This window comes from Salmo trutta, chromosome 17, assembly GCF_901001165.1.
Source record: "Salmo trutta chromosome 17, fSalTru1.1, whole genome shotgun sequence".
Taxonomy (NCBI): domain Eukaryota; kingdom Metazoa; phylum Chordata; class Actinopteri; order Salmoniformes; family Salmonidae; genus Salmo; species Salmo trutta.
In genome coordinates this window covers 21,981,480-21,999,232 of record NC_042973.1, presented here as the reverse complement: position 1 = coordinate 21,999,232, position 17,753 = coordinate 21,981,480, and the positions used below count along the sequence as shown (strand labels likewise).

Here is a 17,753-nt window from a genome sequence, read left to right as displayed (position 1 = left end):
AATCATGGTTGCCATGGTGACCCCCCCTCCAATGGTGCAGTTTGAAGTAGCAGTTTGGTTTACTCCCTCTGCATCTTTATCATACTTTGGTATCTAACATGTTGTATACCTTAACAGTTTAACAACATGCTGTGTATACCTGCATACACACGCATTGCGCATGCGCAAACACACACTCTGGAAAACACACACACGTGGCCCCACACACACACAAAATGCATTTTATTGCTGATATCAGTCAGTACTGTTTCTGTATATGGAAAGAATTGAGTGAATAATACAATATCAAAGTTGGAGAAGATCTGAGCAAAATAAGACTTGAAGAAAGAGGGAGAAGACAAGGATTCAATAACCACAAACAATGAGTTTTCTTTCAAACACTTTCATTATTTTCTCCACATAACTCAAAAACAAACAGACCCCCCAAAAGTTAATAAATAAAAGAGAAGAGGAGAGAAAAAAAGAACTGGGCATGCTTGGGCATGCGATGGGCTCTCAGGGTGATGGGTACTTCCAGTCGGAATGGTAGAAAAACCACAGGAACAGGTAGATCACATCTGTACCTCTCAGCATCAAGACCCTCTGGACCAATATTCATAGTTATTCTTTGAATCAGTGAACCATTTCCCATAATATGCCTTAACCATCTTACAGTATCAGTCCAGTTTCCAACAGTACCTCAGTAAGTCAAGACTGGGGGAGCAAACCACAGGAGGTTGGTGGCACCTTAATTGGGGAGGATGGGCTCGTGGTAATGGCTGGAGCGGAATTAGTGGAATGTTATAAAATACATCATACCCATGGTTTCCATGTGTTTGATGCAATTCCATTTACTCCGTTCTAGCCATTATTATGAGCCGTCCTCCCCTCAGCAGCCTCCACTGGCACAAACGTTCTTGAAAAATATAACTCCAAGCATTTGGCCCCAGCTTTCATTCCTTCACATCGGCAGCTCTGTTTGACTTTGCTGGATAGAGAAACGGAGAGGTATGGGAGGAAGAGAAGAGAGCACACATACTGTAGATTGTGAATGATTACTGACTGGAGGACCATGACAATCAGGAGGGAGTACTAGCCCATTACAGACATGCTATAAATGTCTCAGAGTCTTTGAGTTAGTTAGCCAGCTATAAAAGATAAACAAAGCACTTCTCTCTTAGTTTGTCTGTTTGTTTTTTCTCTCTCTTGTTTAGTTAGGTCTAAGATGTGGGCTTTGTCATGGAGAAGCAGTGGGATGCAGTATACTGTGTCTGACTCCTTTACTGTACCGAACTATAGCTCCAGCCGAGGCTATCCTATGGAAGATTCTGCTTCTCAGAACAGTACTGGACAACACCTGGAAAGGTTCTGCTTGCTCACAACTAAGAGCAACTTGGCAAAGCCTGTAAAAGACAACCTTTCCTCATTGGGATGACATTTTAAAATGTTTTTTATTTTATTTATTTCTTTTTTTTTCAAAAAATGTATACAAATCTAAAACATACGTGACCATGCATTTTAGAATATATTTTTTTTCTTACTTTATAAAACAAGGCAGTTGGCGTTTTTTCAGACGTCTTGCAAATAGCTAAAAATGTTTATGATTTTTTCTGTCTTGGTAAATCATTGTTTTGAAAGCAGCAGTTTGAAACATAACAGTCTCTGAACTTGTACTTGGGCACACCAGTCTCTTACTGTACGGCCAGCCAGTGGCTCCAGACCAGGTGTGGGGTGAGGTTTGGGTAGAAACCTTTAGTCATTATACTGTAAAGAGAAAGAGAGAGAGAGAGAGAGACTCTGTAGGGGCCAAAGGGGCAGTTAGATGACATGCCCTGTAGTCCTCATATGAAGTTCAACCTGTACATTAAAGGCCAGAGAGATATTGATAAAGTTGGTTGGAATGTCAATATTTTATACAAATCTAGCGTATCATCACTCCACTGGACAGACGTGCATGAGTATTGTACCTGTTGTGTACATGGAATTGTACAGTGTGTGTGTTTGAGAGTTATTTCCTTTAGATCACGATTTCCTTTTGTTGTAGACTACAGAGATAATATTTTACATTAGAGACTTTTGTTGTAGACTACAGAGAGAATCTTTTACATTAGAGACTTTTGTTGTAGACTATAGAGAGAATCTTTTACATTAGAGACTTTTGTTGTAGAATATAGAGAGAATCTTTTACATTAGAGACTTTTGTTGTAGACTATAGAGAGAATCTTTTACATTAGAGACTTTTGTTGTAGACTATAGAGAGAATCTTTTACATTAGAGACTTTTGTTGTAGACTATAGAGAGAATCTTTTACATTAGAGACTTGTTGTAGACTACAGAGAGAATCTTTTACATTAGAGACTTTTGTTGTAGACTATAGAGAGAATCTTTTACATTAGAGACTTTTGTTGTAGACTATAGAGAGAATATTTTACATTAGAGACTTTTGTTGTAGACTATAGAGAGAATCTTTTACATTAGACTTTTGTTGTAGACTATAGAGAGAATCTTTTACATTAGAGACTTTTGTTGTAGACTATAGAGATAATCTTTTACATTAGACTTTTGTTGTAGACTATAGAGAGAATATTTTACATTAGAGACTTGTTGTAGACTACAGAGAGAATCTTTTACATTAGAGACCTGGATGAAGTCCTTTCAGACAGAACTATTCCTACTCCGGTTGCAGACGGATTAGAGTTGATAAAGAGTAATTCCTTGCGCATGTTTCAATCTTGGTAACCCGAGTTGCTAAAATTTACTAACATAGATAGGTATGGTGTTATAGTTGTTAGAGGCAATTTTGTATTGGTCATCCTGGTTTTTCAGATTGTAAACATGTCCTGTTGCTGACCAGATTCTGTAGTTGCAAAAGTTTTTTTGCAGCCCTATTTTTATTTAATCATATTTTCATGAAAGAAGGAAACAAAATGAAGTCTTGGTGAAGATGGTTGGTTGTTAGGATTTGGGGAGCACGGTGGGGTATAAAATGAAAGGAGAGTTACATGAAACACGGAAAAGAGGGTAACAGGATATGGTGTGATGTCATGAGTGGACTACCGGGAAGGGGAAGGATGCGGGGTGAGAGGCTGAACTTATAATCGTGAAGGGGAACAACGTGCCAGAAGGGTGATATGTGCAGGGGGAGAGGAGGGGGAGGGTTCGGAGGGCACTGGGTAGGACAGGGGACAGGGGGCCGTTTCCCATCCCTTCGAACCTTGTATTACTGGGTGGACAACACCTGTGTTCAAATTCTACTTGAAATCTTTCAAATACTTTCAGCATTTGCTTTAGCCTGCCTCAATTGTCAGGTAGGCATGGTTTTGCACTTTTGGGACTTTTCTATTGTTTCCATTGCAACAGGTAATCTCAATCAAGCACAGATACAGTATTTTAAAATATTATTAAATAGTATTTGAACCCAGGTCAGGTGGACACAGTCACAACCAGAGTAGATACATTATCTTCTGCCTCATTTGACCCACTACACCATCATACAGGCAGTGCCACCACTCATCTGAGTCTACCACCCCAAACAAACTCAATCAAAAGAACATCAGCAATATCAACAGAGAGAAAAGGCAATTAAGGAATAAAAATAATATATATTAACATGTCAGACGTGAGCAAATGAAACATTTTAATTATACGTTTTTAAACTATGATTTAAGAAGATAAACAGGTACTTTCAGGGAGAGAAAGAATTAAATCCAAAATGTTTTGCAGATAACTGCTTATCTGAAATCTGGGCATTGGGAACCATCTGTATGCCCATATTGTTTATCCTCTTACTGTATTCTTTACAGAAGTGTCAAATGGTCAAGGGCTGGATACTGATAGTCATGATAATACTCATAATAATGTATAATAATAAAATGAATCAATAGGCAATACATTTTTAAATAAAAAAGTGGATAAACAAAATTGCGACTCCAATGTTGAGCAAAATCACCATGACGACCAGAATTGAGCTGGAGCTCTGTGGAGGAGGGAGGGAGAGAATAGAACATGTTCATTCAGACTTTCACTAACGTAAGCACACACACACACACACACACACACACACAGCGCTGCCTTAACACACAAGCAAATACACAGCTAATGTGTACTTTCTTTGATTTTGGTATTTACTCTGTATAATTAGGTTAATTTGAGAGATACAATATTTTCAAGTGAGTCTCTGTGTCATTTAGAGCCAGCATGTCTAAACAGCAGACTATTAGTGAAATCTAACTGATGGGAATATGTACTGTAACACTGTCATGGAAAATGTGCAGGACTGGATCTATTGTACAAGGTAGAGAGCATAACAAATGACCTATGTAATTATCAAAGCAACTGAGTCCATAGTATGATATCTAAAATATTTTGAATAAAGATACATCTTTACACTGTAATTCACACAATCATTGGTAGCCTACAGCAGCTATGTTTACTCCACACCATGTTACTGAATGATTAACCCTAAGGATGTATTGTGTATAATTCATCATGTCTTTTACGTGGTGCATTCTCCATGCCAAACATGTTGTGTAGATGGCTCAGGTCACTGATCCCATTTGTTAGTGAGATACATGGACATTAGCTCTGTGTTGGAGTATCCTCATGGATGGATGTATGTTTGCCTAGGCTGTTAAAATATATGATAGTGGGATCTTTGTCCAAGAGTGTTTTACAATGTGATCACTTGTAGAATCTACGTCTATGTTTCATGTGAACCTGTCTTACACAAGTTCGCTGCATTACTTGCCTCACTGCGGCTGCAAACATCCCCCCCCCCTCCAGTCACCATCACACGCCCACTTATTGGCTACCGCTGAAGCAAGGCATAACCTGTTCCCTAGCAACAGAGCGTGGGGCAGCCAATGCGGGGCTGCTTTGTGGAAGGAGCTACTTTGCCAATCTGCTGTTACTAAGGTGCTGGGAGTACAGTGGGAGATAGCTAGCTGAGGCTGTGGTGCGGTGGAGGGGACTGTGGGAGGTTAGAAGCCCAACCGAGGTGTCTGTGTTGTGTAGAGCACCTGTCTATCAGGAGACTACACCAGGTCCTGGGATGCTCCCACTTGCTACCTTACACAAGAGTTCATTCTGTTATTTTGTCTGTCTACAGTAAAGTTGTATCTGAGAGCTGTGTGAGTGGAAGTGAATACTCATGCATGTGTATTTTTCTGCATGTGTGCACACAATAAACAAATTACATGACTAAATGTGACTATGAATGTGTGGTTCAGAGGAGGACTCCTTACCGAGTTTGCTTTGAGCTGGGTCAGTTTCTTGTCATCGTCGTGTTCTAGTGCAATGGGTGAGGATTTCTGTGGGGGGGAGAGGGTGAGATCCCTGCGCAGAGGCCGAGCCTCCAGCTTGTCCTCCTTGCGCAGACTGTCCATCTTTTGCATTGAGTCTGGGGCCTGTCCCTCCTTGCCCTCTTTTCCCTCTTTACCCTCCTTACCCTCCCGTACCCCTGAAGGCCGTGCCGCCTCCATGTCTCGGCCCTCCCTGGCCTCCCGGCTCTTATTAGGCCGCTGTCTCTGCAGCGTGTGGGAGTGGGCTTCGCCCCCATGACCATGGCCCTCCTCTCCCAGCCCATAGGGCTTCTGGGAGTTGGAGTCCATCGGCTGCAGCGGCCTCATCTCCATCTCGTAGTTGCTCAGCTTCTCCTCGTCCTGCTCCAGCAGCCGTGTGTCACCGCTGTGCGTCCGCTGGGACCTCCACGATGCTGACGGGCAGTCCGACCACCGGTCCCTGGAGGCCTTGTGATTGGATGAACCATGCTCTCGAGACTTATGATTTGAGGAGGCGTGCTTGTGGCCGTGGCCGTTGGTGCGCCCGCTGCCCCTGGCCTCCTCTTGGACAGAGGGGATGGTAGAGCGACTTCTGCCCCAGCTGCCCCCCCTGCTGCCCCCTTTATAAGAGCGCTTGTCCTTGTCCTCGCACCAGCTGTTGGCCCTAAGGTACTCCCCCCCTCCACGCCCCTCCATCAGCACCTGGATCTCCTGCCCACTACTGCCCCCTCCCCCACCGCCACCACCCCCAGCATCGTCCACAGCACTCTGCCGCAGGAAGCGAGCGTTCTTGGTGCAGGGTGGCTTGGTGGTGGCAGGGCTGCAGGGGGGCGAGGAGGGGTGGCTGGCCTCAGGGCTAAGGTCAGGGGTCAAGTTTGGGGGCGTAGTGCCCTTCATGTAGAGTTCAGGACTGTCTGGCCCTGTGCCACTGGAGACCATCTCAATGTCGTTCTCACTGGAGTTCTGATGCTTTGGCCTTTGGACCTCTACTCCTGACCAACAGCACAGAGACAAAGAGAGAGACACAGACAGAGACACAGAGAGAGAGAGAGACACAGACAGAGACACAGAGAGAGAGAGACACAGACAGAGACACAGACAGAGACACGAGAGAGACACAGAGAGAGAGAGACACAGACAGAGACACAGACAGAGACACGAGAGAGACACAGACAGAGAGAGAGAGACACAGACAGAGACACAACAAAGAGACAGAGTCAGGACAGCATGACACACAACGTTGGGATAGTCCCTTTTCAAAGTGAATGATTTAGAGTTATTACATTGGGATAGTCCCTTTTCAAAGTGAATGATTTAGAGTTATTACATTGGGATAGTCCCTTTTCAAAGTGAATGATTTAGAGTTATTACATTGGGATAGTCCCATTTCAAAGTGAATGATTTAGAGTTATTACATTGAGATAGTCCCTTTTCAAAGTGAATGATTTAGAGTTATTACGTTGGGATAGTCCCTTTTCAAAGTGAATGATTTAGAGTTATTACATTGGGATAGTCCCTTTTCAAAGTGAATGATTTAGAGTTATTACATTGGGATAGTCCCTTTTCAAAGTGAATGATTTAGAGTTATTACGTTGGGATAGTCCCTTTTCAAAGTGAATGATTTAGAGTTATTACATTGGGATAGTCCCATTTCAAAGTGAATGATTTAGAGTTATTACATTGGGATAGTCCCTTTTCAAAGTGAATGATTTAGAGTTATTACATTGGGATAGTCCCTTTTCAAAGTGAATGATTTAGAGTTATTACGTTGGGTTAGTCCCTTTTCAAAGTGAATGATTTAGAGTTATTACATTGGGATAGTCCCTTTTCAAAGTGAATGATTTAGAGTTATTACATTGGGTTAGTCCCTTTTCAAAGTGAATGATTTAGAGTTATTACATTGGGATAGTCCCTTTTCAAAGTGAATGATTTAGAGTTATTACGTTGGGATAGTCCCTTTTCAAAGTGAATGATTTAGAGTTATTACGTTGGGTTAGTCCCTTTTCAAAGTGAATGATTTAGAGTTATTACATTGGGATAGTCCCTTTTCAAAGTGAATGATTTAGAGTTATTACGTTGGGATAGTCCCTTTTCAAAGTGAATGATTTAGAGTTATTACATTGGGATAGTCCCTTTTCAAAGTGAATGATTTAGAGTTATTACATTGGGTTAGTCCCTTTTCAAAGTGAATGATTTAGAGTTATTACGTTGGGATAGTCCCTTTTCAAAGTGAATGATTTAGAGTTATTACATTGGGATAGTCCCTTTTCAAAGTGAATGATTTAGAGTTATTACATTGGGATAGTCCCTTTTCAAAGTGAATGATTTAGAGTTATTACGTTGGGATAGTCCCTTTTCAAAGTGAATGATTTAGAGTTATTACGTTGGGATAGTCCCTTTTCAAAGTGAATGATTTAGAGTTATTACATTGGGATAGTCCCTTTTCAAAGTGAATGATTTAGAGTTATTACATTGGGATAGTCCCTTTTCAAAGTGAATGATTTAGAGTTCTCTTTGTTTTGTATTCATGAAGTCCAACCTCTGTCATATGGCCATGGCCAATTTACCCCATGAACGACATGAACAGCTGTACTGCTAACGTCAACCAGATGATGTCAGCATTATGTAAAGGAAATCAAAGGGACGTGCATATGGAAGGAACCATAACCCCATATATTGACCTTAAATGACCTAAATTCCTTTCCTGAGATGTGTGTAGTTGATGTTCCCATTCTATTATGCAATCATGCACACAACACAATAGAATAGAATACCTCTTAGACAGACAGACTATTCCTGACAACTCCTGTCCTGTCTGTAGACTAGACTCTGCCTCTTTTCAAGGTTTTTCAGTCAGCAGCACCAGAGAGAGAGGGGGGGCTGGTTAAGCATTCTACTCAGTTACGCCAGACACTCCTTTCTCTCTCTGCATTGCCTACCCTTACCTCGCTGTCTCCCAGACGTCTGTACTCAGCCAGTCACAGCACTCACACAATCTTTACTCTGCTCAACAGGCAGCATAGCACAGCATGGCAAGGCACAGCACAACACTATCACTCTCACTCTGAGCCTCAACAGTGCTCAAAGGGCTAATTTATTATGTGCAAGTGCACAGATATTGTATGCAAAGGGTTTTGTTGGCGCATAAGAGCTTGGTGAAATGACCCGTTTCAGTTAAGACTAATGCTGTTGTCGTTGCTCTGAGAATAAACTCAGCCTCCTAGGGAATCTGTAACTGTGAGTCTTTATAATGTCATGACATTAAAAACAGCCATCAAGGTATTGTCAGGTACATGGAACAAACAAACAAGCAAGGGACAGTATATGTCAAGAAGTGTGTGTGTATGTGTGTGTGTGTGTGTGTGTGTGTGTGTGTGTGTGTGTGTGTGTGTCAGTCAGCCTGCCTTGCGTGGGCTTGTTGGAAAGTTCATTGTTGACCTCCCTCCAGCTTCCTGTTGCTGCCTCCATCACTCATGACTTGCACTGCACTGTGGGTAACCGGTCCCATGGGGCCCGAGCACATACGGTAGAGCACCCACATGCCTGCCACTGACACCTGATTGACTTGGCCATTCTCTCCTCTCTCTTGCCATTAGTTACATGTTGACTTATTAGGGGTTAGCTGTTGACTTACATGTATGTTTATTCATATATGATGCAGTATGTATTTTCTCTCAGCATTTCAAGTTGATGAAATAAAGTGACACACTGTGAGTGCCAAATAGACTCATGGCATTAGTGTATTGACATTTGTGGTTATAAAAAGACTGTGTGTGACAAAATTGGTGCTTCTGGTGTATTGATGGTTGCTATGGGGATGGTGGCACACTCACCGTTTTTGCGGTGCTGGAAGGAGGGGGAGAACTCTTTGGCGGTGACCCTGGCAAGGCGACACTCTTCCTGGGCCTTCTGGGCTGCTCCCATGGCCGCCTCCGCCTTCCCTCGTGCATGGGCTGTCCTGGTGGTGAGTAAATAATAATTCATTAAAGAATGCAACTGCAGGGAGAAAGTTGCATGACTGACTTTGTGAGTGTACTGTACGTGCATTGGAATGCATAATATAATAGACAGCCAATTCCCATTTCTCCTGTGAGGTCAGACCCTCTAAGTCAGGGCTGCCCAATTCCAATGCTGGAGTATTTTCAAATCATTTCCTATAAATAGCCTACTATTTTAACATATTTTCAAATACTTATTTCAAATACTATTTTAAAATGCCTGGGTTAAATGCATGGGAGTGTATTTGAGTCAGTGTATTTCAAATACTTTCCAAGTGTATTTCTAATAAATTCCAATATTCAACTACTTGTCTTTGAACCCAGAGCACGATACTACGAATCAAGTTTTAGGAGTTACCGAGGTAACTTTGGTCAAATCTTCAACTCGGGATAACCGAGTTCAACTCGGGATAACCGGTACCACGAAAGTTTCTCACCTTTTAGCCAGGTACGTTTCTATTGCAATGAATCCTTCAGAACTAACCTGCTCTGGTGCAGGTGTCTGAGTATCTGAGCCGTGAGTTGAGGACCAATGAAATCAGATTCTCTCCCTCTCGCAAAGATTGCGTCATCATCCACTTCATTTGAGGAAGATGACTGATTAAATATTTTTTTATTAAATGTTTTTGTGTGTGTTAAAAAATAGTAATGTTGAAATACCTATCACATTACACATTTGGTAATGACAGAATGCACTTGAAACTTCACACAGTAAAACCTTTGTATGACAATACAATTATTTTGTTGACAGGAGTGGCAAAAAGGTACTTGTGCATTGATAAGCACACCAAAGACGACCTTAACGATAACTAATAAAATAAATACCTCACATCTAAAAGCTTATTTCACACTATAGCCTGCTGAATTGAAAATATTAATTATAATCCACGTAATAATTCACATTTCCTGTGGCTGCAGGATTATTTCCCTGCTGTATCAAACTGGCTCAAATTAAGATCCTCCATCTGTAGCTTCCTTCGTAGTATACCCCTCTGGTATTTGACAGATAGCCCCATTCTGACATCTGTTTCTGTGTCACACTACTGTGGGCTCATAAAATAATAGAGGCCTGATGATAATGTGCACTTACAATCCCTTCAAATGGATAATTCCGTTTTAGCTCGCATGACATAAAGCCACGTCCAGAGGAAAACATATGGTGCTTACCCAATCGTTTTGCCTTTACCATTCTTTCTAGTCTCTCTCTCTGAACCCTCTATTTTGTCTCTTTCCTTTTCTATTTCCCTCTCTCCTCCTTGTTTGTGCAGGAACTGTCTTGGTGCAGTATTGCATGTCGATGGTTATTGATTTTCTTTGCCTTTGTTTCTTTTTGCTTCTGTCTCTCTTCACCCTGGCACTAGAGCTCACAGCACTGTGTGCGTGCGTGCGTGCGTGCGTGCGTACGTGCGTCTATCCGTCCGTCCGTGTCCAGAAAGTAGTGTGTGAGTAATAGTCTGTAAAAGTCTCTGTTTGTTAATTTTAGATAGCTGTGTGTGGACAGTGTTGGCTGGCCTGGTGTGTTTGGTAGGGACACATTAGTGGGTGTTAGAGAGGGGTGTGGTGAGGAGGTTAGCTGAGGTGAGCTGAGAGGGGGATAGAGCTCCTCATCTTGTTCTACCGGGGACCAGCCCTCTCCTGGACTGTTGTCCTAGCAACTGCAGGAGCAAGGGAGTGAGAAACATAGTGAGAGAGAGAGGGGGATAGGAATCTTCCATTCAGTGTTACTGTGCCCCAGAGCACTGCATGAGTTATTTTACAGCTTCATCATTTACAAAGAATGCAGTGATCACCCCACCCTCCCTCCCTCCCTCCCTACATCACTCCCTCACTCCCTCACTCCCTCACTCACTCACACAGACACACACACACACTAGCACATGTGCTGGCGTGTAAGGCAGATATGGATTTGATTCTCTGCCTATTTATATCACACCAAGCCACAGCAGTAAGAACACCACTTCTGATTTCACGGAGACACCAGACACACACAGGACTTTTTTCCTGCACCCCTCATCCCTCCTAATACACCTTCTTACTCTCATGTGCATGTATGTTTGTGTGTGTGTGTGTGTGTGTGTGTGTGTGTGTGTGTGCACGCATGCACACGCACACACACACACACACACACACACACACACACACACACACACACACACACACACACACACACACACACACACACACACAAACATACATGCACACATGAACAGAAGTTATTTCACCGCTCTCTGACTCTCACAAAGCACAATGTCTCGACCTCTTGAACCATCTTTCTCATGCAAACACAGACACGTTTTTTCACACAACCTGCACTCACCTTGTAACACACAAGTAAAGACAATCTCCCTCCTCACCACCTCCGCTATAGCAGACATTTAGAGAGCTAACTTCCTCTCACACCTTTATCTATCTAACGCATTCATTCACACTGAATATATTTGTCTTGAGAAAAGCTGCCAGCTAAACGTATGTTAATGGGAAAGGGGCCATGCTTATACAATCTTAAGTAACCTAGAATGGCCTGACTAAGGCATGACCAGATCCGTCTGGGGAATAGGGTGCCATTTGGGACACAAGGAGAGTCTCACTAATCCTCAGGATGACACACATAAGGAGCCTCTTTTTAATAAGTTGCATCAAGATGGAGTTGAACAGAGCCGGAGACGATTCATGCTTGTTTCCGGTATCAATGTCTCATCAGCTGCACATGTGTGGACAGGATTCTGTCTAAAACATGACTGACATGACGCAGGGACTCTGATAAATGCAATTACCCTGTTAACATCTCATGAACATCTCTTTCTGTCCTACTGTGGTCTCTTTCTGTCCTACTGTGGTCTCCTACTGTGGTCTCTTTCTGTCCTACTGTAGTCTCTTTCTGTCCTACTGTGGTCTCTTTCTGTCCTACTGTGGTCTCTTTCTGTCCTACTGTGGTCTCTTTCTGTCCTACTGTGGTCTCCTACTGTGGTCTCTTTCTGTCCTACTGTGATCTCTTTCTGTCCTACTGTGGTCTCCTTCTGTCCTACTGTGGTCTCCTTCTGTCCTACTGTGGTCTCTTTCTGTCCTACTGTGGTCTATTTCTGTCCTACTGTGGTCTCCTACTGTGGTCTCTTTCTGTCCTACTGTGATCTCCTACTGTGGTCTCCTTCTGTCCTACTGTGGTCTCTTTCTGTCCTACTGTAGTCTCTTTCTGTCCTACTGTGGTCTCTTTCTGTTCTACTGTGGTCTCTTTCTCTCCTACTGTGGTCTCTTTCTCTCCTACTGTGGTCTCTTTCTGTCCTACTGTGGTCTCTTTCTGTTCTACTGTGGTCTCTTTCTCTCCTACTGTGGTCTCTTTCTCTCCTACTGTGGTCTCTTTCTGTCCTACTGTAGTCTCTTTCTGTCCTACTGTGGTCTCTTTCTGTCCTACTGTGGTCTCTTTCTGTCCTACTGTGGTCTCCTACTGTGGTCTCTTTCTGTCCTACTGTGATCTCTTTCTGTCCTACTGTGGTCTCCTTCTGTCCTACTGTGGTCTCCTTCTGTCCTACTGTGGTCTCCTTCTGTCCTACTGTGGTCTCTTTCTGTCCTACTGTGGTCTCTTTCTGTCCTACTGTGGTCTCCTCTCTCTCTGTGTGTGAGTATGTCTCTATCTCTCTCTCTCTCTGTGTGAGTATGTCTCTATCTCTCTCTCTCTCTGTGTGAGTGTTTGTTGTTGTTTGCCTATATTATTCTGTGACTATGCATTATTTCTTGGTATCTTACCTCTAAGAGAAACTTTTGTCTTGGAGTTCTACAAGGAAAATACCTTTCCTCTCATAATATCTGGGTTAGCCTGAGTACTGTTTGCACCAGAGAACTGCTCTAGAGGCAATTAAAATGTTTAGCATAGAACGGTTGAGGTCAATCTCTTCTCACACGGTGTTCCTCGAAATGTGCTTCCCTGTCCTCACAGACAGAGGTATGTTACCCACATTCTCCTTACTGTATTTTAGCACAGCTTTAAAGTCAAGCAGTGGCTGCTATTGTTCCTGTATACAAAATGATACCCCCATACCCCTGCTCTCATCCTCTCCTCTCTCTGTGCTACAGCAGTGCCACACTGAATCAGCTGACATGGGTTGAGATAAATGTATTATCCTGCTGCATAGAGGTGTAGATGCCTTCATCTATAATGAGTGTCCCTGTGTAGGTAGTTAGCTGTAGCCAGTGTGTCCCTGTGTAGGTAGTTAGCTGTAGCCAGTGTGTCCTGTGTAGGTAGTTAGCTGTAGCCAGTGTGTCCTGTGTAGGTAGTTAGCTGTAGCCAGTGTGTCCCTGTGTAGGTAGTTAGCTGTAGCCAGTGTGTCCTGTGTAGGTAGTTAGCTGTAGCCAGTGTGTCCCTGTGTAGGTAGTTAGCTGTAGCCAGTGTGTCCTGTGTAGGTAGTTAGCTGTAGCCAGTGTGTCCCTGTGTAGGTAGTTAGCTGTAGCCAGTGTGTCCCTGTGTAGGTAGTTAGCTGTAGCCAGTGTGTCCTGTGTAGTTAGTTAGCTGTAGCCAGTGTGTCCTGTGTAGGTAGTTAGCTGTAGCCAGTGTGTCCCTGTGTAGGTAGTTAGCTGTAGCCAGTGTGTCCCTGTGTAGGTAGTTAGCTGTAGCCAGTGTGTCCTGTGTAGGTAGTTAGCTGTAGCCAGTGTGTCCTGTGTAGGTAGTTAGCTGTAGCCAGTGTGTCCTGTGTAGGTAGTTAGCTGTAGCCAGTGTGTCCTGTGTAGGTAGTTAGCTGTAGCCAGTGTGTCCTGTGTAGGTAGTTAGCTGAAGCCAGTGTGTCCTGTGTAGGTAGTTAGCTGTAGCCAGTGTGCCCTGTTATTATACTTAAAAAAAGAAACATTTGCAGAGGCTCTTATCCAGAGCAACTTACAGGAGCGATTAGGGTTAAGTGCCTTTCTCAAGGGCCCATCGTCAGATTTGTCACCTAGTCGTCTCGTGGATTCGAACCACCTTTCGGTAACTGACCAATGCTCTTAACCGCTAGGCTACCTGCTGCCCTGTGTAGGTACTTAGCTGTAGCCAGTGTGCCTGGAAGAGTTTGATGAGCTTACATAGGATTTGAGTTTTAGAACCAAATATAGCAAATGCATACCCTTGCATATACTGTATGTATGTGTAGAAACACAGACACACACATGAAAGTGTACAGATGCCCACAAAACGTAACATAGCTATGTAAAACAAGACTAAAGTCCCTAGTTTTTAGAGTAATAGCCTTTGGGGTTGCGTCCTATGATATAATAATTCATCGATATGCATAGTTAAGACTTTGGAGATCTTGGAAGAGTGTGCTGGGTATGAAGGTTGTAAGCGTGGGTGTTTGAACATTTGTTTGCACGCACATATATTTTTGTGCAAATTGTGTGTGTGTGTGTGTGTGGGCCAGCCTCCAGTTCAGCCTCCCTTGTCTCTCTCCGGCTGTCCGCCAATGCAGATATCACTCCCTCCCTCTGCTCTCTCTCTTTCTCTCTGTATCTCTGTCTCTCTCTCTTTCCCTCTGTCGCTCTCTCTCTTTCTCTCTGTATCTCTGTCTCTCTCTCTCTCTTTCTCTATCTCCCGTCATGCCTTTCTCCCACCTCCCTCCAGGAGAAGGCTTCAACGGCCCAACACAGGAGTGCAGAACTGAGTCAAGAAACAGGCAGATCACACAGATATTCTGTTATCATAGCTTATGGCCTAATTGCGCTTTCTCTTTATCTCTCTCTGTCAACCACAAAAACACATACACACATGCACGGACACACATACACATGTGCATGCCCGCACGCACACACACACACACACACGTCACACACACACACATATGAACAAATGCATACATGCTTTCAAATAATGATGTAATAGTTCATAGCCATGACACCATGACCGTGTATACCCACATCATTGATTGCCTCTACTGCTCACCCATCAATATAGACCCATCAAGGTTCCGGGCAACGTGTTTAAACAATCCATACCAGCCTCATTCAGACCCCAGTCTGGCTTGGTCAGGAAGAGGAACTCAGTATAGTGGGCCATGCAGAGTTCCACATGCATGTGTGATATCCAAGCGCAACCAGCTATGTACAGTGAGGGAAAAAAGTATTTGATCCCCTGCTGATTTTGTACGTTTGCCCACTGACAAAGAAATGATCAGTCTATAATTTTAATGGTAGGTCTATTTGAACATTGAGAGACAGAATAACAACAAAAAAATCCAGAAAAACGCATGTCAAAAATTGTTATAAATTGATTTGCATTTTAATGAGGGAAATAAGTATTTTTTGGATTACAGTAGTCACTGTAAACCAACCCTAGTTTATAACTAAATGAATAGTCACTGGGGACAGTTTGTTAAAATAAATACAATGTGATGTAGCTCAATGTTACCATACATTCTTTCAGTTCCTCAGCCCAGAAGGGGATACACAAACTAACAGTGGGGAACCGTGAGGGTCTTCTACACCTTCAGAGAAGACCTAAGGATTTATAAAATAATTGTTGTCATTTTAAAATATACACTTTGTTTGAATTTCTATTTAATCTTTTCAATAATATTTCATTGGCATTCTGATTATATTATCCTTCTCAATGATATTCTGACTGAAACTCTTCAGGTTGTTTTGGAAAGAAAAGGGTTAACACTGAAGCAAAAACAATGATCCAATCAGGATTTTTCTTTGTTGGTCTCCGGGGAGATAAATCTAGCTAGCTGTGTCAGCCATTGGCTAGGCCCTCAGAAGCTAGATAGAAGGCATCTGCCATTCAACTGTATTAGGGCATAATTTAGGAGTGACAGTGGAATCAACCAATCACGTTTTGACTTGGGTGGGACGGTTCTTACAAAAACGTATGGAAACTTCCAGCTTCTTGAAGGCGGATAGGTCACTGCACAACAGCGAGCAATAGTTTTCCCACGGTTTAGCTAGCTAGCTTTTGTTGTAAGCTAGTTAAAAGTGTGTAGCAGCTGCAGCATGTGTTATCGAAGTGGATGTTGTTGCTAATTTGTTACTGTGGCTTCACCCTTTTCAAGATGAACTTTCAACAAGAAGTTATGTTTCAAATGATCATTGTCTGGTGAATGGAACAGTGTTTTTTAATTGCAGCTCGCTTGCTGTTGTTAGCTGTCTCTTTGAAAAGAACTTACAGTATGTGTGTGAAACATTGTTGCATTTAAACTTTAGATTGATCACTGGTTACTTTGTGTGGTGAACATGATGAAAAGTAATAGTTATACAATTTGACTGAGAAATGCTTAGCCTAATGGTTGTGTTTTTGTATTCTTATGATTGGGACCTACTGGCTTATTATGTCTGAAGGAATGAGCTTCTTATCCTTTAACATCATGCTGTGTGTGACTGCTGTCTCTCTAGTGGTTCTATGTTTTTGGCTAATGGTGTTTCTGTATGCTACTGTACAATGTAGGCCTACAGTGTAGGCTACATGTGATAGCAGAGTTTGCTAAACAAATTACGTCCCGATACAAATCTTCATGATATTATGCAATCACGCGAATGTCGCAAAGGTTGCGTGTTCGAAACTCATCACGGACAACTTTAGCATTTTAGCTAATTAGCATCTTTGCAACTACGTACTACTTTTTAGCTACTTTGCAACTACTTAGCATGTTAGCTAACCTTAACCCTAACTTTAACCCTAACCTTAAACCTAATCTTAACCAAAACCTCAACCAAAAACATAACCCTTAACCTTAACCCCTAGCCTAGCTAATGTTAGCCACCTAGCTAACATTAGTGTTAGCCACCAAGCCATCTAGTTAATGTTAGCCCCAACAAATTGGAATTTGTAACATTCATATGTATTGCAAATTCGTAACATATTATATGAATTGCAATTCATAACATATCATATGAAATGGATGAGGGACATCCACAAATTAATACATATTATATAACATACCAAACGTAACAGATCATACTCCCGAGTGGTGCAGCGGTCTAAGGCACTGCATCTCAGTGCAAGAGGTGTCATTACAGTCCCTGGTTTGAATCCAGGCTGTATCACATCTGGACGTGATTAGGAGTCCCATAGGGCGGCGCACAATTGGCCCGGCATCGTCCGGGTTTGGCCGGGGTAGGCCATCATTGTAAATAAGAATTTGTTCTTAACTGACTTGCCTAGTTAAATAAAGGTTAAAGAAAATAAGAATTATTCTAGATTTTTTTTTAAATACTATTTTCAGTGTCCTGGGTTTAATTTTACTATGTTACGTCTACACCTGAGTACAGGTTGCAGGCAAACAACGAGTTGAGAGCTGCTCTTGAGATGATATTCTGGTGAAACTAAGCTATGTAGCGCTCATGTCAGTATATTTGTACATTGCGATGTCGTAGGCTACTTTGTGCATGATTTTTAGTATACCTCCACTACACTACTTTGATACACATCAATGGCAATTAAAAGTGAGTATACGCATTGCCCACTGAAACAAAAGTTGGTATATGGCATATCTTTTTTATTTTGTATCTGCTGATAGCCCATACTAACACCACTGATCATGAG

At 42.5% G+C, this 17,753-nt stretch overlaps 1 protein-coding gene across 3 annotated transcripts in view; it reads right to left on the bottom strand.

The window, feature by feature from the left end:
* Positions 1-366: 366 nt before the first annotated feature.
* jph3b (junctophilin 3b) overlaps positions 367-17,753 on the bottom strand; it is a 31,926-nt gene continuing 14,539 nt past the window's right edge. The window contains exons 3-5 of one of the 3 annotated variants that reach the window (XM_029696131.1): positions 9,092-9,216; positions 5,223-6,250; positions 367-3,955 (exon numbers count right to left, since the gene is read on the bottom strand). In XM_029696131.1, coding sequence (XP_029551991.1) covers positions 3,875-3,955; positions 5,223-6,250; positions 9,092-9,216 — 1,234 coding nt within the window. In that variant the 3' untranslated portion in view covers positions 367-3,874. Of the gene's footprint in view, positions 3,956-5,222; positions 6,251-9,091; positions 9,217-17,753 lie in introns of those variants that run through there. The other 2 variants (XM_029696132.1, XM_029696133.1) reach the window with 2 other exon arrangements.